Source organism: Gorilla gorilla, chromosome 10 (genome assembly GCF_029281585.2).
Source record: "Gorilla gorilla gorilla isolate KB3781 chromosome 10, NHGRI_mGorGor1-v2.1_pri, whole genome shotgun sequence".
Classification (NCBI taxonomy): domain Eukaryota; kingdom Metazoa; phylum Chordata; class Mammalia; order Primates; family Hominidae; genus Gorilla; species Gorilla gorilla.
This window is the reverse complement of record NC_073234.2, coordinates 77,535,408-77,557,322: the sequence shown is the minus strand read 5'-3', so window position 1 is coordinate 77,557,322 and position 21,915 is coordinate 77,535,408. Positions and strand designations below refer to the sequence as shown.

The 21,915-nt window shown below is 36.0% G+C and overlaps 1 protein-coding gene across 6 annotated transcripts in view; it reads right to left on the bottom strand.

The window, feature by feature from the left end:
* The window catches only part of SOX5 (SRY-box transcription factor 5), a 1,026,842-nt gene that overhangs the window by 195,482 nt on the left and 809,445 nt on the right, over window positions 1–21,915 (bottom strand). For all 6 annotated transcript variants that reach the window (XM_031000926.3, XM_063694118.1, XM_063694117.1 and 3 more), the window contains 2 exons: window positions 10,967–11,139; window positions 4,792–4,860 (listed from right to left, as the gene is read on the bottom strand). In XM_031000926.3, the coding sequence (XP_030856786.1) occupies window positions 4,792–4,860; window positions 10,967–11,139 (242 nt within the window). The remainder of the gene's footprint in view (window positions 1–4,791; window positions 4,861–10,966; window positions 11,140–21,915) is intronic.

Below are 21,915 nucleotides of genomic sequence, written 5' to 3'. Positions count from 1 at the left end.
AGTAAGAAACTTATAACTAGGACATGCTTCTCACACACATGCCCAAAACTATAGAAACCCTGTCCCACCAGAAGCTTCAAGATGACAGGAAACTTAGGTCTCCAGGAACACTCAATTTGTTGTCATAATGAAAGCTGAGTAGAAGTCACTCAGTCACTTCCTGTGAAACAGTGAATCAGGTCAAGATGAACCACTGGTCCAGGATCTTTACTGGAAACATAAAGCAACTCACTATCAATATTAGAAACAGGTGGATTTAATGTAAAAAAGAAAATAGGAAATAAAATTGCTAAAAGATGGGGACTGTAGAATAGGCAACAGAGTAAGAGGGGAAAAAAAAGAGCTTCCCTTCCAAAAATTCTAGAAAGATATCTTATTCTAAAATATTTACAAATTTTATCTATTAATGTGCATTAAAGTTAGCTTGATATAGTAAATTGAAATTAAAAAAATTATCTTTTAAGTCAATAAACACAAATATTAGAGGGAAATATTCCTGAACAGTAGAAAAATAAGAAAAACTTCTTAGTGCTTCTAAAATTAAGAGTCTCACAGAAAAGTGGACACGTTCTTGAGGGAAGATGGATGTTTCTGGTATTTGTAGAGTAAACTGATTTATGATATTGCAAACAATAATAGAAAACATTCTTAATCCTTAATGAATTAGGTGGGTCAACCTGGCAGAAGACTGTAACCCTACAAAGTCTTTATAAGGAAGAAATGTAGATTGAGTTTTTAATCCAGTTAGAATTATGCAGTTTTAGAGCTAAGGTTGCTTTTTAAAGAAATAAAAATAGTTCATAAAGAACTGATCCTAAGCAATTAAATAAAACCCGTTCACTTGCAGATTCTTATGGCATTTTCTCTAGAAAACACAGCTAAACCTACCACCACTCTTTTCATCAGAGGTTGAGAAAGAATTAAAAAGGCCAAGAGAAACTTGAAATAACCTGGATGTGATGATTAATTATACGTGTCCAGTTGTCTGGATTGAGGATTACCTAGATACCTGGTAAAACATTATGCCGGGCTGTGTTGTGAGGTTGCTTTCTGAGGAGATTAGCACGTGAGTCTAAGTGACCTAGGTGGGGAACATTCACTGTCTCAATGTGGGCAGGCACCTTCTAATCTGCTGAGGATCCAGAAAGAACAAAAACACAGAAAAGGTGAATGCGTGGATCTATCTGGCGGGACTGGGATACACTCTTCTTCTGTCCTTAGACATCAACTTCAGGCCCCTCATCTTTGTACTCCAGGACTCACACTTGCAGCTTCCCGGCTTCTGAGGCCATTGGCCTTGGAGTGAAAGTTGTATCAACAGCTTCCCTGGTTCTGAGGCCTTTGCACTTGGACTGAGAACCATGCCGCCAGCCTCCCAGGGTCTCCAGCTTGCAGAAGGCCTGTTGCAGAACTTAGCCTCCATAATTTTGTGAGCCAATCACCCAGTAAGTCCCCTCTCATATATCTATCTATACCTACATCTATATTTATATCTAACTATATGATCCATATCTATATCTTCTATTGATTCTGTCATTTTGGGGAGCCCTGAGTAATATACTGGGGTATTAGAGTATGTAAATGTTTGTGCATATACATAAACATACAAACTTGTTCATGCTTTTTTAATCAAATGATATATATTTCAAATGGAATAAAGACATCTAAATTGACTTCTCCTTTAGCGAGATCTCACAAGAACAATGAGCAAAATGTAGGGAAATATTATCTTTCCTGTCATTTAACATATCCATCAAACGAAAAAAATTGCCCAGCTCTAACTCTTATCAATCGAATTCACACAGCAGATCTGTCTACCCCACTTGATGTATTGGATTCCTTTGCTAAAACTGGACCAAGATAATGTCTTTTGTATTCATATATGAAACAAACATTTTAAAGGCATTGTTAATTGTGGACTATAAAACGCTACAGTCTACTACTCCATCAATATACGCGTTGTTTTCTAAGGTCTGGAACAACAACAATGGTATAAAACATCTAAGAAAGTACAATCAGGATGAATAATTTAAGTTAGTATGTTTATTTCTACAAGGTATCAAGGCGCTGTATTTAAAAAAGAAAAAAGTAGATGGAAATTCTAGATGAGTATTTTCAAATATCAAATAAGATAATCTATGGTAAATTATTTCGTGAGCATTCAATTGTATACCCATTTTTAATTAAAATAAATCTTATAATATTTGTTATACATTCCAATTGCCTTTCATGATAGCAGATTCTATATTTACTAGTCTTCATCCTTGCCCTATGCTTCCAAGAAAAAGGAGGCAGTAGGAAGAAGGAGAAAAGGGAAGAAAAAACATTCTAAAATGAAATATGGCAAAGATTTATGTGGCGGGAAAATTAGTCTGTTCTACATTTTTAATGTCCTATTTCTACATATGTCACCACATCAGAGCTTCCCATAATTGTTTGAACAATCTCGCAGTAGACTAAACAATTCAAATATATTGTTACTTTCATAACTATTAAGTGTTTATAAGACTTCTCCAAATTAACAATTGACAAAATATATTTCAGAACTATGCTTTTCGTTAATGAATATACTGGAAGCTGTGAAAATGAATTTCTTTCAGGTTATCAGTCTTGCTCAGTACTTATTTGTTGCCTGAAAGGGTTTTGACTCTGTCAGTTTCATTTATCTGCACTAACCCTAGAAAGAAGACAAACACACATATATAACTCAATATCTCAGTGTTTCCCTCAAATTACTTTCAGTGTGACTTTATTTCCTTTAGGGACTTTTTCCTTTCCCACTCTGAAATAGTAGAGGCTGGCCGCTTAACACTTTGATCAAATAAAAATTCTAAGCTTTTAAAATTCTCATACTCCACAAAAGTTCTATTATAGTCAGAAAACTTTGCTTCTTATCCTAGCTCTACCAGTTTCTAATTGTGTGGTCTTGGGCATGTTGTTAAACTTGGCCTTTGCTCTCTGGAATACAGTTCCTATAGTCTTAGAATTTCTGGAACATATAATTTTTAAGTGCTTTTCATTAAAAAATGTTCTGACTTATAAATTACAGTGCTTCATGCTCTGAAGCAAGAATCCATCCATTTCAACTTTTTGTCATTATGACAGGGCTTAAAATCTACATTGTGAATGTAGTGGTCATAATTGTGGAATAATTCCTAAGAAAGCACTGAAGGTGTTGGCTAATCTAATTGGTCGGAACAGTTTATTGAGCCTTACACCCATTTACAATATGAGTTGAAATCTATTTTTGCCATTCTGTTTAACAAAGGACTTATTTCAGTATTACAAAAATTATAAAAATCTAAAACTATTGGCACACTTGTCAAATTGCAGTAAAATCAAGTGACTACCACATTGCTGATTATGGAATTACCTTACTTAGAATAAGAAAGTGCCATAACAATATTAATACCTATGCTTTGATAATTAATAACATTTTAAATGCAGATAACCAGGTACCATCGACTAAAAAGTCAGTGTACTTTGAACAACATGAAGTTCAATGAACAGTTTTAAACCACTGAAATGAATAACCACACTTCAGATATGAGCGGATTATAACATCTTGGAAATGTGCTGATCCTAATTGCAGTTAAGGAGGGGAAAGGTCCTCGGCTGGAACATCTCACTGAACTTCCACTGTCTCACTGAAGCTATCTACGGGTCATTAAAATCCCAGGTAGAATAAGAAAGAAGCAACAGTGATAGGTCTGCTAAATCCATCAAAACTAGGTGTGCCTGACTCAATTAGATACAATAGGAGAAATCTGGATGGCAAAGAAGTTAAAACATGATTAATACAAGAGTGAAATAATTTTGACACATTTGCTTCCTGTCATTTATGATATTTACACTTAATAAAATATGTTGGATCTCAAGATATAACTTCAAGAGAATCATGAATTTCTCTCCAGATTAGCATATTGCAAAGCTAACAGTTGCCTCCAGATGGATGATGTTACACGGGGTTGGATTCATAGCTCCATGAACTAGGTTCCTTGATAGTCATAGCAAGTGAGTATTGAGCCCTGACACTATGCTAAGGCTCTTTATCCATGATTTCCTTTAACCCTCAAAAATCTCTCTATGAAGTAAGTGCTGTTCAGAAAGTAAATTGTCAGAAGGGAAACAAAGCTGAACTTTTGTCAAAGTTTATGACACTAGCAAGTTGTGGAAACAAGACATCACTGGAAACTTTTTTTTCTTTTTGTTACCAATACAGCTGCTTCCTCCTGTATTGATGCTCCTTACCATTGCAAATTTCCAAATAACAAAAATATGGAGGTCCCACAGCCTTCAGGCTTGTTTTCTCCAGGCAAAACCACAGGTAAATCGACTTGAACAGCAAATTATTACCATCCCTATGTTCCATCTTTATCACACATGGCTCCCGGGCATGCAATAAAAAAGTTCTATCTGGTACTACTTCTCTAACTGAAAACCCAGGTACCTTTCTGCTTTGGTTCCCTGCACCTACCCAGTTAAGAACACTTATAGACACATTTTAACATTAAAATGTAGATAAAATGAAACCTTTGTCTACAATAATTTCTTCTCAGCATAAGATGAAAATAACTGTTAGCTTGCTTAGATTGAAGCTCCCTGACACAGTAGGGCCTGTAGACTGACCAGACACCATTTGCAAGATTTCCATGGCAGAGGAGGTGCTATGTCATAAATTAGCCTGAAAGTCATTTTTATTTTGGAGGTCATTTCAGTTAGGTATTTAAGGATAAGAAACAGAATATATATTTTTTAAATTGTAAGTATATTGAAATTATGATTTCTGACCTGGATCTGTTGCTGGAGCAAATTGATTTTGTGTTGCTGCTGCAGAAGCTGCTGCTGCTGTCTTGCAATCTGTGAAGAAATTGCACATGAGAAATTTACAAGTATATTGTAGTCCCGGAGGGAAGTTACTAATGTTCTGTTTCTCAAAGTTTGATTTCACACTGATTAAGATGATGAAAATAGACGTGTCTGTGCTCCTAAATTATCAGCAATTCATCCTAAGTAAGATCAAGGAAGATATTTAGTCTTTAGGAACAGTTATGTTTCTTTTGGCCTAAAACAAATGAAGCCTAAGATACTACGGCAGTGATCAATCCCAGAAAGAAATGTCTGTTTTTCGAACATCCTTCTTCCTAGTGATATATTAAGAAGGCGCTGCTCCTGACATTTTCAGCCCTTTTCTATAACAGAGTGTTTCACAAATGGGGAAGGGGAGGTTGAAGACTGAGGAGTTCAGAGTAGCACAAAGTATTGCAAGACACTGTATTTATTAGTAAAGTTTTTGGTATTTTTTTTGTTTTTAGGTAAGTAATTTTCTCATTACTGCCTCTCACAAGCCCCTTACCACCAACTCAATGCCTGCTATTGTGGTTTCTGTTTCCATTTCTTTTTTACCAAAATGATTCTTAAGAAGGTTGCCAATCACATGCATTATTTTAAAATTCTGAAGCGTTTTTCAGTCGTTGTCTTTTGACCTCTCATCAGAATTCAACACTCAAATGTTTTCCCCGATCATGAACTTTCTCTGTTGGCTTCTGTGACATCATCATACTTCCCTGGTTTCATTTCTGCCTCTCATGTTCTTCTCCTTCTTAGTCACCTTTAATGGCTCTTTCCAGCCATTAAATGTTGTAATTCTCTGAGGCTCAATTTTAGACTTTGTTCTTTTCCTTCATACTTACTTCCATATGTAAGCCAAGTGCTTCTAAATGTGCTTCTCTAGCCTAGACCTTTGTTTTAAGCATCAGGTCCATTTATTGAGAAACTTATTCAAAGGAACCTCAAGTTCAACAAGTCCCAAACTAAATTTAAGATTTAGCCTTCCATATAGTCATCTTAAGTATTTCCTAACTTTGGAAACAGCGCAATCACTTACCACTCTCACTGTTATTTGCACTTATAACACCTTCTACATTTACTTAATATTATGCCCATGCTGTGACTTTATATTTGTTTATTTATTTGTTATTAACATCTTTCTGTCTCCTAGGGAGAAGTCCATAAATTCAGTGAGGGTGGAGGCCATGTATATTTTACTCACTGTTCTCAGGAAGTCCATTACAAAAGCAATGCTGAATGGATATCTAATAAGAGTGCACGAATAGATGAGATGAAAACTGTAAACATTTCATCACATGGGATAGGATATAACTTGTAACATCCTGAAACTTATCACTCTCTTATAAATAAGTTCTAGATCTCATTCTCATCAAGTAATAGTCACTAACATTTTTATTTAAAAAAAAAAAAATCTCTTGGCCGGGTGTGGTGGCTCACGCCTGTAATCTCAGCACTTTGGGAGGCTGAGGTGGGTGGATCACGAGGTCAGGAGATCGAGACCATCCTGGCTAACAGGGTGAAACCCCATCTCTACTAAAAATACAAAAAAATTAGCCAGGCGTGGTGGCGGGCGCCTGTAGTCCCAGCTACTTGGGAGGCCGAGGCAGGAGAATGTCATGAACCTGGGAAGTGGAGCTTGCAGTGAGCCAAGATCACTCCACTGCACTCCAGCCTGGGTGACAGAGCGAGACTCCGTCTCAAAAAAAAAAAAAAAAAAAAAAAAAATCTCTTAACCTCTATACCTGAAAGTCAAAAATTCAGGAAAAAATTCACACATCACCATGAACAAAAGAACCCATGTGATGAGGATGGATGTACCTGGCTGCACAAAAAATTTATTTCACTATGGATGATGGTTTAATTATGATTAATTTAATGCTTTAATTTTATCTTTGGAATATGGTAAAAAAAAAAAATACATTTTTTTCTTTCTCTTTTTTTTTTTTTTTGAGACAGAGTTTTGCTCTTGTTGCCCAGGCTGCAGTGCAATGGCGCGATCTCAGCTTACTGCAACCTCCGCCTCCTGAGTTCAAATGATTCATCTGCCTCAGCCTCCTGAGTAGCTGAGATTACAGGCATGCACCACCATACCTGATTAATTTTTTTATATTTTTACTAGAGACACAGTTTCACCATGTTGGCTAGGCTGGTCTTGAACTCCTGACCTCAGGTGATCCACTTGCCTCAGCCTCCTAAAGTGCTGGGATTACAGGCGTGAGCCACAGTGCCCGACCTACAATTTTTTTTTTTTCTGAAGAAAGTGGTAAAAGAGAGAGTAGAAGGAAGATTACCTTTTTCATTAAGTCTAGTTCCTTCCTCCCACATAGCAATATTTCAAATGCTATTTAAATCCTTTTAACAGAACTTTAAGAATACTTCAGAACCTGACCACTTCAACCTCCCACGTACTTTCTCCCGTTCACCGTGTCTCTCATCTGGATTGTTGTAATGGCCTCCATTTGCTCCATTTTGCTCCTGCTCCCTATAGTCGATCACAGACCAGCACCCTGAGAGTACTTTTTAAAATATGAGTCCACTTTCAGAGACTGAGGTGGGCAGATCGCAAGGTCAGGAGTTCGAGACCAGCCTGGCCAACATAGTGAAACCCCGTCTCTACTAAAAATACAAAAAATTAGCCAGGCATGGTGGTGGGCACCTGTAATCCCAGCTACTTGGGAGGCTGAGGCAGGAGAATCTCTTGAATCTGGGAGGTGGAGGTTGCAGTGAGCCAAGATCACGCCATTGCACTCCAGCCCAGGTGACAATGCGAGACTCCATCTCAAATATATATATATATATATATGTATAGTCATGCTATTCATCTTTTCAAAACACTTCTCTCTCACTCAGCAAAAAGCCGGTGTACATATAATGCCTGCAAGGCCCTATATGATTTGGTCTCCTGCTACCTCTCTGATTTCATCTCATCCCCTGTCACCTCATGCCTGCCACATTGCATTCCTAACTGCCTCTTGTACACACCAAAGATGCTCCTGCCTCCCAAGGATACTCCTGCTTCTGGGCCTTTGCACTTACTTTTCCCTCTTTCTGGAATACTCTGCCTAGACAGCCCCATGGCTCACTCCTACACGTCCTACAGGTTTCTGCTCAAATGTTCTCAGTCAAAAATGTCTTCCCTGAGCACCCATTTTAAAAGAACATATTCCCATAGATAATACCCTCATCTCCAATGCCCTGCATAACTTTTCAACATAATACTTAGCAACGTACAGTTTACTGGTTTACTTATTGTCTATCCTTCCCAACTAGATTTCAGTACACAAGGGATTTTTGTCTGTTTTATTTCCCCACTCTACTCCCACTAACTAGAACAAAACCTGGCATCAAATTGGTGGTCAATGAATATTTATCTAATAGATGAATGTGGAATGGAGCTCAGAATCTGGGGGAAAGGCTCATCAGTAAACAGGTCCTTTAGCTTTTGTAACAGCTATACCAGAAGTATTAGAATACATAGAATGGGGACATTCTACACTCAGTAGGGAGTGCTGGGAGGAGTGTCAGAAAAAGACTACAGGAGAAGATGAACCTGCCCTGACCCTTAAATAATAAGTATTAAATGTCTTTCATGAAAAGATCTGCCACCACAGAGTGGTAACTGTGCATGCCTGCCAAGTATGGTAGAGAAGCGCTGGGAGAGCTGAATGGGCTCTAGAAACATGACCTGTAGCCATCACCAGGGATCTTCTCTCAGGCTGTGGAGGCAGCACTGCAGGACATCTCTCCAATACAGGAGAGAAATTCTTGAAGAACCTAGGGGTTTGTAAAGTTCCAAGGAGAATGTCAGAGGTCTTGGGAAAGTATTAGAATCAAAGGATTCTAGAATCCTTTTATAATATTCAGGGATGGGCTAGAATGTGAAAGAGATAAGAAAGAAGCTTCCTCTCCATCAGTCATTGCTTAGATCTTTCAGGACATGTGTGCCCTCAGACCCACCAAAGCAAATAGGGGTTATCTACAAAAAATATCCCCAGCCAAGCTACATTTTCTGAAGCTCCTAGGATTCTCCAGAATTCAGTTGACTGAAAGATTGAGAGTTAAGGAGAAGAAAAGAGTGGTGTTGTTTTATACTGTTACAGGCAAGCATTCTGAACTCTTTTATCATGGGGATAAAGCAAGAGGCATATGGGCCATACCCAAAAACAAGCCAAATATATCTTTAATGAAAGTGATTAGGCATTTCATTAAAAATAAAACGAACATCTTTTAAGCAGACATCAACCACCAAGTAGAGAAGCGTACAATGGAAATAAGGGGGTGGAAAAAAGGAGCTCCTCAAACATAAACTGAGTATTTCTTCATGCCATTCAACCCTGCTAGCTTACACTTTGAAAGATGTTTAGAAGGTTTTACAGGGATGTGTAGACACACAAATATTAAATAGTGGCCATCCTCCACCTGGGATGGTGAATGGACTATGCCCAGAACATGGAACAGGAAAAGGACTTAGCCATGAAAAAGAGGGCCATACTTATCTGTAAGCTGAAACTATGTCACCTCCCCTCTATCTTAAGTTGTATTTACTACCAATTTTTTTTAACTAATAGTTCATAGGCATTGCCTCCATTTTCCTACTATGTATATTCCAGTTTTTATTGTCTGATTTCGGCTACTAAAACACCATAGAAGCCTTACTCTTCAAGGCCAACAATGAGAATCTAAATGAAAAATCTAGTAGTTTCAATTTGATATTAGAATGATTACTTTTCTGTAGCATTTAACGCTGTTCCCCAAGACCTCTTAAAATCTCTGTTTTGTTTCCTATGACATTGCACTCCTGGCCCCACTTCCATATCTGATTCTTTCTGCATATGTTCATTTTCCTTTCTCTGCCAGCTATATAAGCCAGTATCTCCCAATGATCTGCCCTTAGTTCCTTTCTGCTTTCTTGTAATATTACCACTGTAAATTAAGGCCTATAAGCCTGCCACATCTCTGCATAAAACACTCCTATCCCCGATATTAACATGGCTGCCTTTTGTATGTCATTCAGATCTCAGCTCAACTGCCAAAGCTTTAGAAAGATCTAGCCGCCCAATCTAAGGAGCATTGCCTTGTCATAGCAATCAACATTTATCTTATTATTCTGTTTATATTTTTTCAAATTATTTATCACTACATAATATCATTTTGTTAATTTATCTGCTCCTTTATCTGTCTCTTTCTTTCGACTACAATTTAGGGGCTTTGTCTCTGTGGTTAATTGAGATAGCCTCAATAATTAGTTAGTACAGTGCCTGGTACATAAGAAGCACTAGATTACTATTAGTCAAATAAATTAATGAATGTTATCTCCTCCAGCAGAGTTTAAACCACCTTTTCTCTGTAAATAACCTAAGAAACACCTGAGCTCTCTTCCAAAATGCTGACTGGTGTTTCCAGCTGTCTCCCACATACCTCCAACTGGACAACTTGACAGGAGCTGTAATTCAACATCATAAAACTACTTTCTTTTCCAAACTTGCTCTTCTGACTTTCTCTGTTTCTGGTGATGGCATTCTCAATCTCCCTATTACTAGGCTCAACTCTTTTCCTTTCCCTTTTGCCTACTCAAAGAATTCTACTAACCATAACTCTTCCACTTGTTTATTCCTTTCATCTCTTTGTCCATGGTCATTACCTTGACTAATTTAGATTCTCACTCTTTTTAATTTAAAGTATTATAATGGCCTTGTAACTGAACTTCCTGCCCCCAGCTGGAAACTCACTTTACTTGTTGAAGCCCACAAGTTCTTCAAAGCATATCTCAAATGTCAGCTCTCTAATGAATTCTTTCAAAATGCTTCTTGTTGAAAATGTTCTCTTGACGCTCCATGGTTCTTTTTTGGTATTTTTCTCATGATGTATCAGAATTTACCTTGATTATAATTACTTCTACACTACTTACCACCAAAGTAGTTAATAAGCATCTTAAAATCTGGGTTTTGTCTGTGGGTGGGTTTTTGTTTCGTTTTGCTTTTTTGGCCTTTGAATTTATTTAACTAGGGAGGTGGAAGGGACTCTTATTCATTGTTGTGTGCCTAGGACAGTGACCTATAAGTAGCAGGCAAAGCAATGTCTGAGGAATTTGACTGCATCGCTAGTTCTTACTCACCTGTTCTTGTTGCTGCTTGGCCAGCTCCATTTGCTGACGCTGTTTCTCAATCTGAGAGGCAGCTAGTTTCTTCTGCTCATCGTGGGCAGCCAACAGCTGCTCTCGTAGGCTGGTCAGCTGGTTGATCATACCCATGAGTTGCCTTTCTTTCTCAGCTAAGCTCTCGGGAGTCCCTACAAATCATATAGCAATCAAACAGACAAAATAAATGAAAAAAAGTAATTATTTCAATGAAAATGGCTCTGTTGTATACAGAGCTAGTCCAGATATAAAGTTCAATAAACACAAAAACATTACCTACCTTCTTTTACATTTTCACACAACAGTAAAAAGTGATGGCAATTTACCTATTACAAAATACCACAATGAACTTGGCTCTCTGGCACAATAGATAGTACATTGGACTTCAAATGAAATTCCATAATGACCAAACATTTTGAATGTTTTTACACTTATGACCAGTAATAATCTATAGTTTTTTTTAACTTGTACTTTATAAGTAAATTTTTAAAAAAATGTTGGTTAAACATCTACTGTTTTTAATATTCTATGCTAGGGCCAGCTGGAAATAAAAAAGATGTCCCAAGTACAGTTCTTGGCCTTAAGTACTACAGTTTTTCATCTAATTAAGGAGGCAAGACAAAGACACAAAAAACTAATAGCCAGAGTTATTAAGAGGTCAAGGCATTAGTATTAGTGATATGATTCTCCCTTTCTTAAAAAAAAAAGTTGAAGATTCAGAATTCTATGTTAAAAGAGAGCAAATATCTATTTAGCCAATCAAGTTTTAGACCGTATTTCCCATATGCCAATTCAGAGTCTATCTTCAAAAATAAAATATAGTTAACTGAGCAAATATTCAAGTTTGAGAACACAAATATAGCAATTGTGAGATAATGTGGTTGGCAAATTAGCATCACATTATGGTCACGTAAGCTAATACATAAATCCAAAATTTGGAGAAGTCATGGTAATCATTTAAAATACATATTACACTCAAGATATTTAAAACATGCCAATGAATCTTATTAAGTTAAAATTTATATTTAATATAAGAGAAATATGTGCTGTTCACTGAAAAGGAAACAGTATCACTTTTAATTGTTCTTTTAGAACTCACAAGATAGACAAGGCCCCTATGATAAAGTACTACCAGTAGGAGAGAACACCCTCTTTAATTACAATTTTCACTTCAAACATAAGACACTAAGCACTGTTTTACTACTGCATTTGCCACCTGTATACATAATTAGATAGAAGGATCTGTTATAACTCAGTCACCCTTCTTAACCCCAGTGCATTTCTCCTACCAATTTAGGCTGAAACAGTTTGTTCTATTTTAGGAAGTAGCAGCTATAGTTAGTAGCTTATAACTTTTATATGACCATTTGGAATAGAAAGAAGGGTTCTAACATATTTTACATATAGCATAGAGAAGAAATATTCAGAAAAGAAAATGTGTGAATAAGGCAGTAACCATTTCTTATGCTCTTTCTTATTATCAATGCCTATCCTTATTCAAGGCAGGTAGTCAATAATGTGTTGCTAATAATTTATTATATCTCAGATATTTGGATTCCATCTGAATGAACACTAACTCCATGAATAATAGCCACATGACTATTATATCCTAATATTAAATAATATAAATATATCTTGGGAAGATTTTCTTAATGAAAATATTCATATGCTAGCAAGATAAACATCTTCCTACATTGTTAATAGAGAAGTAAATTTCTACCACATTTCAAGGAATACACACTAGGAATACCAATACACATCATGTCTTAGAATGCGCATAACCTACAAAGGATAATTCTGCTTTTAGAAATCTAGCCCAAGGCTGGGTGCAGGAGCTCACGCTTGTAATTCCAATGTTTTGGGAGGCCCAGGAAGGAGGATCACTTGAGGCCAAGAGTTCAAGACCAGACTGGACAACATAGCAAGACTCCATCTCTACAAAATTATTTTAAAAATTAGCTGAGCATGGTGGTATGCACCTGTAATCCTAGCTACTTGGGAGGCTGAGGTTGGAAGGATCACTTGAGTCCAGGAATTTGAGGTTGCAGTGAGATACACTGCCTAAAAAAAAAAAATCTAGTCCAAAAATATCATAAGAAATGTGGGTTAATTACTAATTGTTTTAAATGAAATTCTAGAAACAACCTAAATGTCAAATAAGAATAATCAAATAATTATGGGTCATCCATGGTATTTTGTAACCATAAAAAATTATTTTTGAAGAAAATTTAATGACATGGGATCTAGTTTATGATATAAAGCTAGGTTTAAAAGCCGTTGGAGAGAAATGAAACATTTGTATACTCACCTCAATGCATGCACATGTCTATGTTTATAGGAATAAAGACTGAAAGCAAATTTAGCTACATATTAATAGTAGCTATTTCTAAGTGGTGGAATTATAGGTCATTTTAATTTTTTTCTTTTTTTCTTTTTTTTTTTTTTTTTTGAGATAGAGTCTTGTTCTGTCACCCAGGCTGGAGTGCAGTGGCACGATCTCACCTCACTGCAAACTCCACCTCCTGGGGTCAAGTGATTCTCCTACCTCAGCCTCCCGAGTAGCTGGGATTACAGGCGCATGCCACCATGCCTGGCTAATTTTTTTATATTTTTAGTAGAGACGGGATTTCACCATGCTGGCCAGGCTGGTCTCGAACTCCTGTCCTCGTGATCCTCCCGCCTCAGCCTCTCAAAGTGCTAGGATTCATATTTTTGTATTTAGAAAATGTTTCCACAATGGTTATTATTACATTACTTCCATACTCAGAAAAAACTTATTTCACCTCAACATGCAAAAGTATAATTTAAAAGCTTAAGCAAATCAGCACATACTCAACACCTACAGTTGGTCCCGCAAAACTCACTTAAGTTAGCCCTCTGCATAGGTGGGTTTCACCTTCCGTGAATACTGTGTTTTGGATCTGTGTTTGGCTGGGAAAAAAATCTGCATATAAGTGGACCTGTGGCATTCTAGCCTGTGCTGTTCAAGGGTCAACTGTATATATTTGGTGATGAGAATTAACAAATATCATTTTGTCATTAAGTATATGAAAGATTAACAAAATTATTTGTTTTCACTTAGTCATAAAGACATAAATAAGATTTCAAATTTAAAACAAAATTTCTAATTTTATAGTCCATATTCATTTCAAACTTTTTGAACCTTCAGCCCATCTTGCTGCATCTTCAGCATTCTCACATGACTTCCTAGACATGATTTCATTCTGTTTCAACTCCTACTTAGCTAACCTTTTCTTCTCAATCTTTTTCACTGACTCCTCTTCTGCCACCCATGAATGCCCATATTCTCCCCAGTCCCATTCTTTACCTTTTCCGTCCTTGAACTAACATGCTTCAAACTCTAAGAACTATATTTCAACAACGCTTTACAGATTTTCACCTCCTGAGTTCTAAAATACATAGTTTCACACTCAATGAAATAATAAGGTATGTGCCAACCCTAAGATTGTCCCCCAGCCCTATTAACCTATTTTTAGATGCAGAATGGAGTATCTCTGAGGGTGTATCTCATTAATAAAATTCAACACGGATAAAGTGAAACTCACCACTTTCCTGTAATTTTAAAGCATTATTACCAATCACCATTCTAAAATATTAACATCTTCAATTTCCTTCTAAACTACCCATCCCTGCATTGATATTAATCAATCACAGTAATTTTTCCTCAAAATAGGTTTGTTTTTCCTTTAATTGTAATGAAAATTATATTTTTCAATATTATTATGTTCATATTAGTAAATAATGATAAAAGTGTATAGTAAAAGATCTCCTCCCAACACTGTCCCTTCAAAGGTAACCACTATTATTATTTTTTTGTGTGTCTTATCCTTGATAACACAGATTTAAGCATATACAATAATATTTCTGTATTAGTTCGCCAGGGCTGCCATAACAAAGTACCACAGACTGGGTGGTTTAAAAGACAGAAATTGCCTTACAGTTCTGGATGCTAGAAGTCTAAGATTAAGTTGTCAACAGGGTTGATCTGTTCCAGGCCTCTTTCCTTGGCTTACAGATGTCTGTCTTCTCCGTATGTGTTCACATCGTCTCGGTCTGTACATACCCATGTCCAAATTTCCTCTTCTTATAAGGATACCAGTCATCTTGGATTAGGACCCACCATAATAAACTCATTTTAATTTAATTCCCTTTGTGAAGATCCTGTCTCCAAATACGTTCATATTCTGAGGTTCTAGGCATTAGGACTTCAACATATGAATTAGGGTTGGTGGGTAGGGGAAAGTGCGTAGTTCAACCCATAAGAATGCCTTTTACGCAAATGATAACATAACATAAATACTGTTGTACTGACTTAGAGAGAGCACTTTTTCCATCCTGCCTTCTCTATCTTCACTGCCATTTTTGTCATCCTTTTTCATGAATTTTTGTAACAAATTTTTAAAATAGAACTTTTAAAATAGAACTTCCTGTCATCAATTGATCTCTGTACAAATCTATCCTCTAAAACTGGTACCAAAATTACCTTCCTAGATAACAAAGTCATATCATGTCAGAGTCTAGTCCTGTCACTTCCCCTGTTTAAAGAACTCCAATTGCTCCCCATTGGCTTCAGAAAAAACTGTCAAGTCATTATTGCGAATTAACGAGGTCCTTCAAAATATCACCTAATTGTCCCACTTCCTCTGTGCATCCTAAATTCTAGCCACACTGAATGTTCTAACATTATCCCACAACCACCACCACTCTGAGCACTTGCAAATGCCATCCTTAACAAGTGCCTTGCCTGGGCCAGTCTCTCCCTAAACATTCATTCTTCATGCTCCAGCTCATGCATCTTGTTTTTTGTGGCTCTTTTCCTGATTTCCACGGATAACAGTTGTTCTCTTCTTTGGGAATCTACACAGCATATGTGTAGATCTTTATTATAGTATTGAATCATTGCATTGTATTATCTTAAGTTCACATTTTTCTCCCAAAGTCAGGAGAGGTAGCTGCAATAGTAGCAACTGTAAATGATGGACTTTTCTATCCTCATTATCTACTACAGGTAATGGTAAATAGCATATGTATTGCATATAGCAAATCATCTAACACCGTTTAATGAATGACATAAAGAATACAGCCGCTTCCCTTTAAACCATTCTCAAGTTTAAGCATGCATAGGAATTCTAGTTTTGGCTTAAGAGAGTTGAGCCAAAAAAAATAAGCTTTTGCAAAAGAAATCTTCACCATTTTTACGAAAGTACTAAACTGAGATGAAGAAATCCATCCCACGGCTTCATCTCTAAATTATCACATTCTTCATGATCAGCCCCGAGTGCTTAGAGAGGACTTAGTAAGTGGTCTGTGAACAGCGGAGAAAGTAGCAAGAGTCACAAGACATCCTTGACTTTAAAAAAGTGGAAGGAATATTAACTAGATCCTTGGAGTACTCCAGAGGCCTCCCAGCAAAAAGGAGCTACTCTTTATTCACTTAGATTCAGGTTTTTAAGAGTCATAACTTATATATGTGTGTGTCTATATAGTGTATAACCCTATGGAGACACAGTCATGTATATATGAACTTGTTCCATCTGAGTCAGATAGCTAATGTCATGAGTTCACTTGTGTGTGACTGATAGTAATTTATTTTCATGTTTCAGTTATTTGCATTCTTGTATGTTTTTAATCTATGCTAGTCCTGTTCCAGTCCCCTTAGAATGAAAGATAACTGAAGTAAGACACAAAAATATTGTTTCAGTCTTCTTCCTACCTAAAAACTGCAGGCATAGCAGTCATTTATACTTCTGTATTCCATAGAAGCAGCACATGTCAGATGCCTTAATATAATGAGACAAAGTCATGAGGGAAGGGAACCAGCCTCAGTCATCGCCAGCTCAGCAAAAGACATCATGATCTCATATGGTTTGGCTGTGTCCCCACCCAAATCTCATCTTGAATTTAGCTCCCAAAATTCCCATGTGCTGTGGGTGGGAGCCGGTGGGAGGTAATTTAATCATGGGGGTGGGTCTTTCCCATGCTATTCTCATGATAGTGAATAATTCTCACAAGATTTGATGATTTTATAAAGGGGAGTTTCCCTGCACTAGTTCTCTTCTCTTGTCTGCCGCCATGTTTAGTGCCTTTCACTTTCCTCCATGACTGTGAGGCCTCCACAGCCATGTGGAACTGTAAGTCCATTAAATCTCTTTCTTTTGTAAATTGCCCAGTCTCGGGTGTGTCTTTATCAGCAGCGTGAAAACAGACTAATACACCATCCATACATTGCTTAGTCAAAATCCAGGTGTTCATTTTTTGTCTACCTCATCTTCCCTATATAATTCATTGGAAATTGATCAACCCTAGAACATATTATAAATCAGTCTCTGTATCTCATTTCCACTATTACTCCTTAATCCAGGCCACTATCATCTCTTGCCTTTACTACAACAATTGCTTTCTACTCATTGTCTCTATTTCTACTTGTTTCCTTACTAAAATCCATTCCCCAAACAAACGTTCATAGTTATGTGCTTAGAAAGGTAAATCAAGTCATGCCATATGGCTGTATAAAACTGTTTCAAAGCTTTATTCTGCACATGGAATAAAATGCAAACTCCTAACCTTACAAAGCCCTGAATGGTGTGGCCCTTGCCTTCTTCCCTGACATTATCTCTTCCCATTTTCTCTTTTGTCAATATGCTTCTTTGAGTTCCTCTAATACCAATACGCAAACTTGCTCCCACCATAGGACCTTTGAATGTTAACTTTTACCCTCAGAAAACTCTTTGCCCAGACCCAGGTTTCTCAACCTCGGCGAAGTTGACATTTAGGCCAGACAATTTTAATGGGGAGTGGTCTTGCCTCCATCTTCTAGATGCAGGTGGGACCCTCACTTCTAGTTATAATGCCCCGAAATGCCTCCAGACATTGTCAAATTTCTCCTGGTGGAGCAAAATCTTCCTCTTGAAATGACTGGCTTTTTTCTTTAATTAATTCAGCATGTGTTCACAGGGCAGCTCCCATGTGCCTCATACTGTTTTTAAGTGTTGAGGATACTAAGAGAACAAGCCAGAAAAGAATGCATGCCTTCAGATAGCTTAAATTTAAATGAAAGAGATTTAAAAAAAAAAACAAAAAACGAATACAATCAAATCTATCCAAGGTAATAACTTAAAGTCCAGCTCCTCGGAGGGCCTTCGCTGACCACTGGAATTATAAAAGCAATCACATCTCACTTTCTATCACATCACCCAATTTTTATACGATAGTAGTTAGCATTACATGTTATATTCTTATTGATATAGTTATTTATTTATTGTATCTCCCAGTAGAGTATAAGCTTTATGATAATAGGACACTATTATAATTTGTTTTGTTCAACACTGTATTTCCAGTATCTGTAGAATAATGCCTAACACATAGTGGATACCTTTATACAGATATATGACCACTTGTTGAGTGAATAAAATAAATAAACTTAAGAACAAAGAAAAGTCCTTGATTAGCTGATAATGTACAATTTTATGCACAGGAATGACCCTCATCAGTGTTGAATTAAAGATGATCTCAAAAACATCGAAATAATAAGAAAAAATACATGAAAATTGCTATTTCCCCAATATTGTTTTACTCCACACAAATGAAATAGATAAATGGCTTGAAATTAAATCATCAAAATCAAAGTAAACCATTGGGAACTATTGTCCAAATAAAGAAAAAGTACAAGTAAACTCACTTTAGAAAAAAATGTCCCAGAAGTTTAGAGCTAAAAGTAAACTAATTACGTTTCTTCCCTCAAAAAACTTACCAAAAATTTAATTCTTTGTTTCAAAGTGAAAATCTTTGCCAGGGTGGTTTGTTTGTTTTATTATTTGTGTTTGTCAGACTACTAGTGTTACAATTTGAACAAGACTTTACTTAGATTAATTTTTTTATGGAAATGTCACTTTCAACTGGTATTCCACTTGAAACCTCTAAAAATCATTCATTGTATTGCCTTTTAATATTCCGCCTAATGAAGAACTACTACTAGGCTATAAGCTCTAGGAGGGCAGGAATCTGTCTACTAAATACTAATGGTATTTGCTACCATTATATCTCCAGAGCTACCACATGGCAAGACAGATAACAGCCTTTGTTGAATAAACTGAAAATAAAATGAATAAAAACTAAGTTAGTCTAAATTTATAATGGAAGCTTCTTTCAGCAGCACTCTTATCCAACAAAAAGAGAAAAGGTAGACCTCCCCTCATCAAAAAGGCTAAATAAAAATGGCACTATTACAGCTCATAAAAGGAGTATTTGTTAGGTTATCCTACATGCAAACATCTATTAATTAGTTCTTTACATTAAGAAAGAATTTAATCAGACTTTGACAAAATTTAGCTACATATTCTTTACTTCAATATAGATACCCGTCAGAAGATGGAATCAATTAAAATTATGTAAGGAATACTACAGTTCATTACATGACTGAGTATAAATTAATTGACATCTTCTTGTACCCTAATACTATAAGTATTCTTGCCTTTTTAAATATGTTTATGATTTCTTTTGACATGATAATGTTGTTGTTTTTGCTTCAGTATCTTAAAAGGTGGGCCTTGGCTTAGATTTAAATATATCTAATGTGGAAAACTTTCCATGTTAAGGGTGACACCATTAGAGTGAATAAAATAATGAACAAGTAGCTATAGTCTTCACCACTGTTGCCCCACGGTAGATGTTTTGTTTCTGGGACATTATGAAAGAGATGTACGCATTATAATTTCTATAGTGAGTGAAAGGGTTATTCTTGTTACCTTTTTAAAAAAGTATTGCTCTATAAAACATATTATTAAAAAATGTTACCTTTTAATGGAGACTGTAATTTTAGGAACTTTTTCCAAAACTATTCCATCCACTTACTTATTGTACTTGAAATATAAAAACCATTATTTTAAAATACCATGTTAAATCTGCTGCATTTGGAATGTAGTCAATAATAGTTATCCCAAAACATGGCATTTTTCACTTGTCATTGCTTCCTCAAATATGCACTACATTCCAAAGTTTCAGCCAACAGAATATTAGGTAGTCTACAAGGGGCTGGTCAATATATAAACAGGGAAAAATACAAAACTGAGTGTGTGTGTGCTAGGGACAGATCTAAGGACAGAGTATCTTGGATGCAAATCATAGAAGTTCCTCATCCAGGTTTGGTAGGTCTAGAAATGTTCTCCAGTTTTAATTCTAGATTCTAGAGATCACCCAGTCAAACTCTGTTGAAGACAGGCTGCTAAGCATTACGTAAAAAAACACAGGCCTTAAAGGCAGTGAGAAGTTAAGTTCAAATTTTGACTCTGCCACAACTAGAGTATGTGGTGTTTGATAATTAATTTCTGAGTCTCAATTTTTTCATATGTAAAATCAGAATTAAATAATGTTGTCACAATAATTTTGTAAGAAAGATGTTTACGCAGTGCCTGTAAGAAGATGTTCACTAAGTGGCAGGCAATAAATCATAATCGGCAACTTTTTAAAAATGAGTAGATGAGGAAATAAACCAAAAGTGGTAGCCGAATTTCCACAAGTACTTGGAACAATCAGTCCACATAACATCAAATCACTGTGGCTACACCATGCTTTCCTAGTAAATTTTAGTACAAAAAAGGAAAAGGTTTTAGGTTAATTGCATTACCCAATAGTCTGGAGAGTATTTAAACACGCTTTGGAATTCATATCTACAAGAAAACAAATAATGTGTTTATAATCATTTTAATTTTAGAATCTTTATGCTTCTCAAACAAGCAATTTTTTTAAATGAATGAATGCATTTTTAAATGAGAAACATGTTGAGGAGAGCATTTTTTTCAATATAAAGCCCAGATTAAATATGTAAGAGTTTAGTATTTGATTAACCTTGTGTTTAAAACACACATTATTAAGTACCTTAAAAAGTACAAAGTATATAAAATTTCCTAATTGTCAACTGGACTATCAATATACAGCTCAATTGAGATACAGTGACCTATCCTTTTCTTCTGATCACTAGCTGTATTTACACACTGGCATGAGGACACTGGCGTCATGAGGCGGAGCAAATCACTGGTTTATAGAAAATGTACTCACTCTTTGCTTTTATAGACATTGCCAAACTTATTTTGAAAACTTATATTCTACGCGCCAGCAGTCTTTCTTTAGTTCTTGTGAAATAGTTTTTACAAAAAGTGAAAACATTACTCATAAGCAACTACAGAGGAACTATAAAATAAGCTTAGTTAGATTAAAAACATTAAACATTTACTTTATTTAGAAGTAAATGACTACATGTTGTGTACCTTCCTTGTGGCTGACTCTTGTATTGAACAAATTCCAGATCCAACAGTTCTCTCAGAAAATAATAAACATTTCCAACCCCTTTGTAAAAATGTGCAGATATGCATGTTTTAGGTTAATGTACAAATGTAATAATAACAAGATTACTATTCGTAAACCACATGATTCTTAAATCTTTACTGGATTTTAAAAGAACATGTTTGAAACAACTTTTGAAGTGATATAAACCTTTACATATTGAAATGCTGAATATCAGTTTCCATGTTTTAAATTTGTAAAACTTATAGGATCCCTTACTAGATTTTTTACCTGGGATCTGATTCCTATTCTAAGCCTGCTTTTTTCAAATCATCTAATGTTATTTAGACGTAATTATCCCTTTCAAGCCACTGACTGACTCTATACATCTTCTATCTCAAACATTTACATGCCACCTAAAAGATTATCTACTTTAATCCACACACTGAATCTACATTGCACAAGTCTTTAATTCATGAGCTCTGAAAGGCTATAGTATTGCTGAATGGATTATCTCCTTGAATCCCTTATTGGCAGTTCTAGAAGCGTTTGGTGTTTGCCTTTATAGCCCTTCTTCTAGAATACACAAAATTATAGCCTTGCATAAGAACAATTTGTTGAATTATATC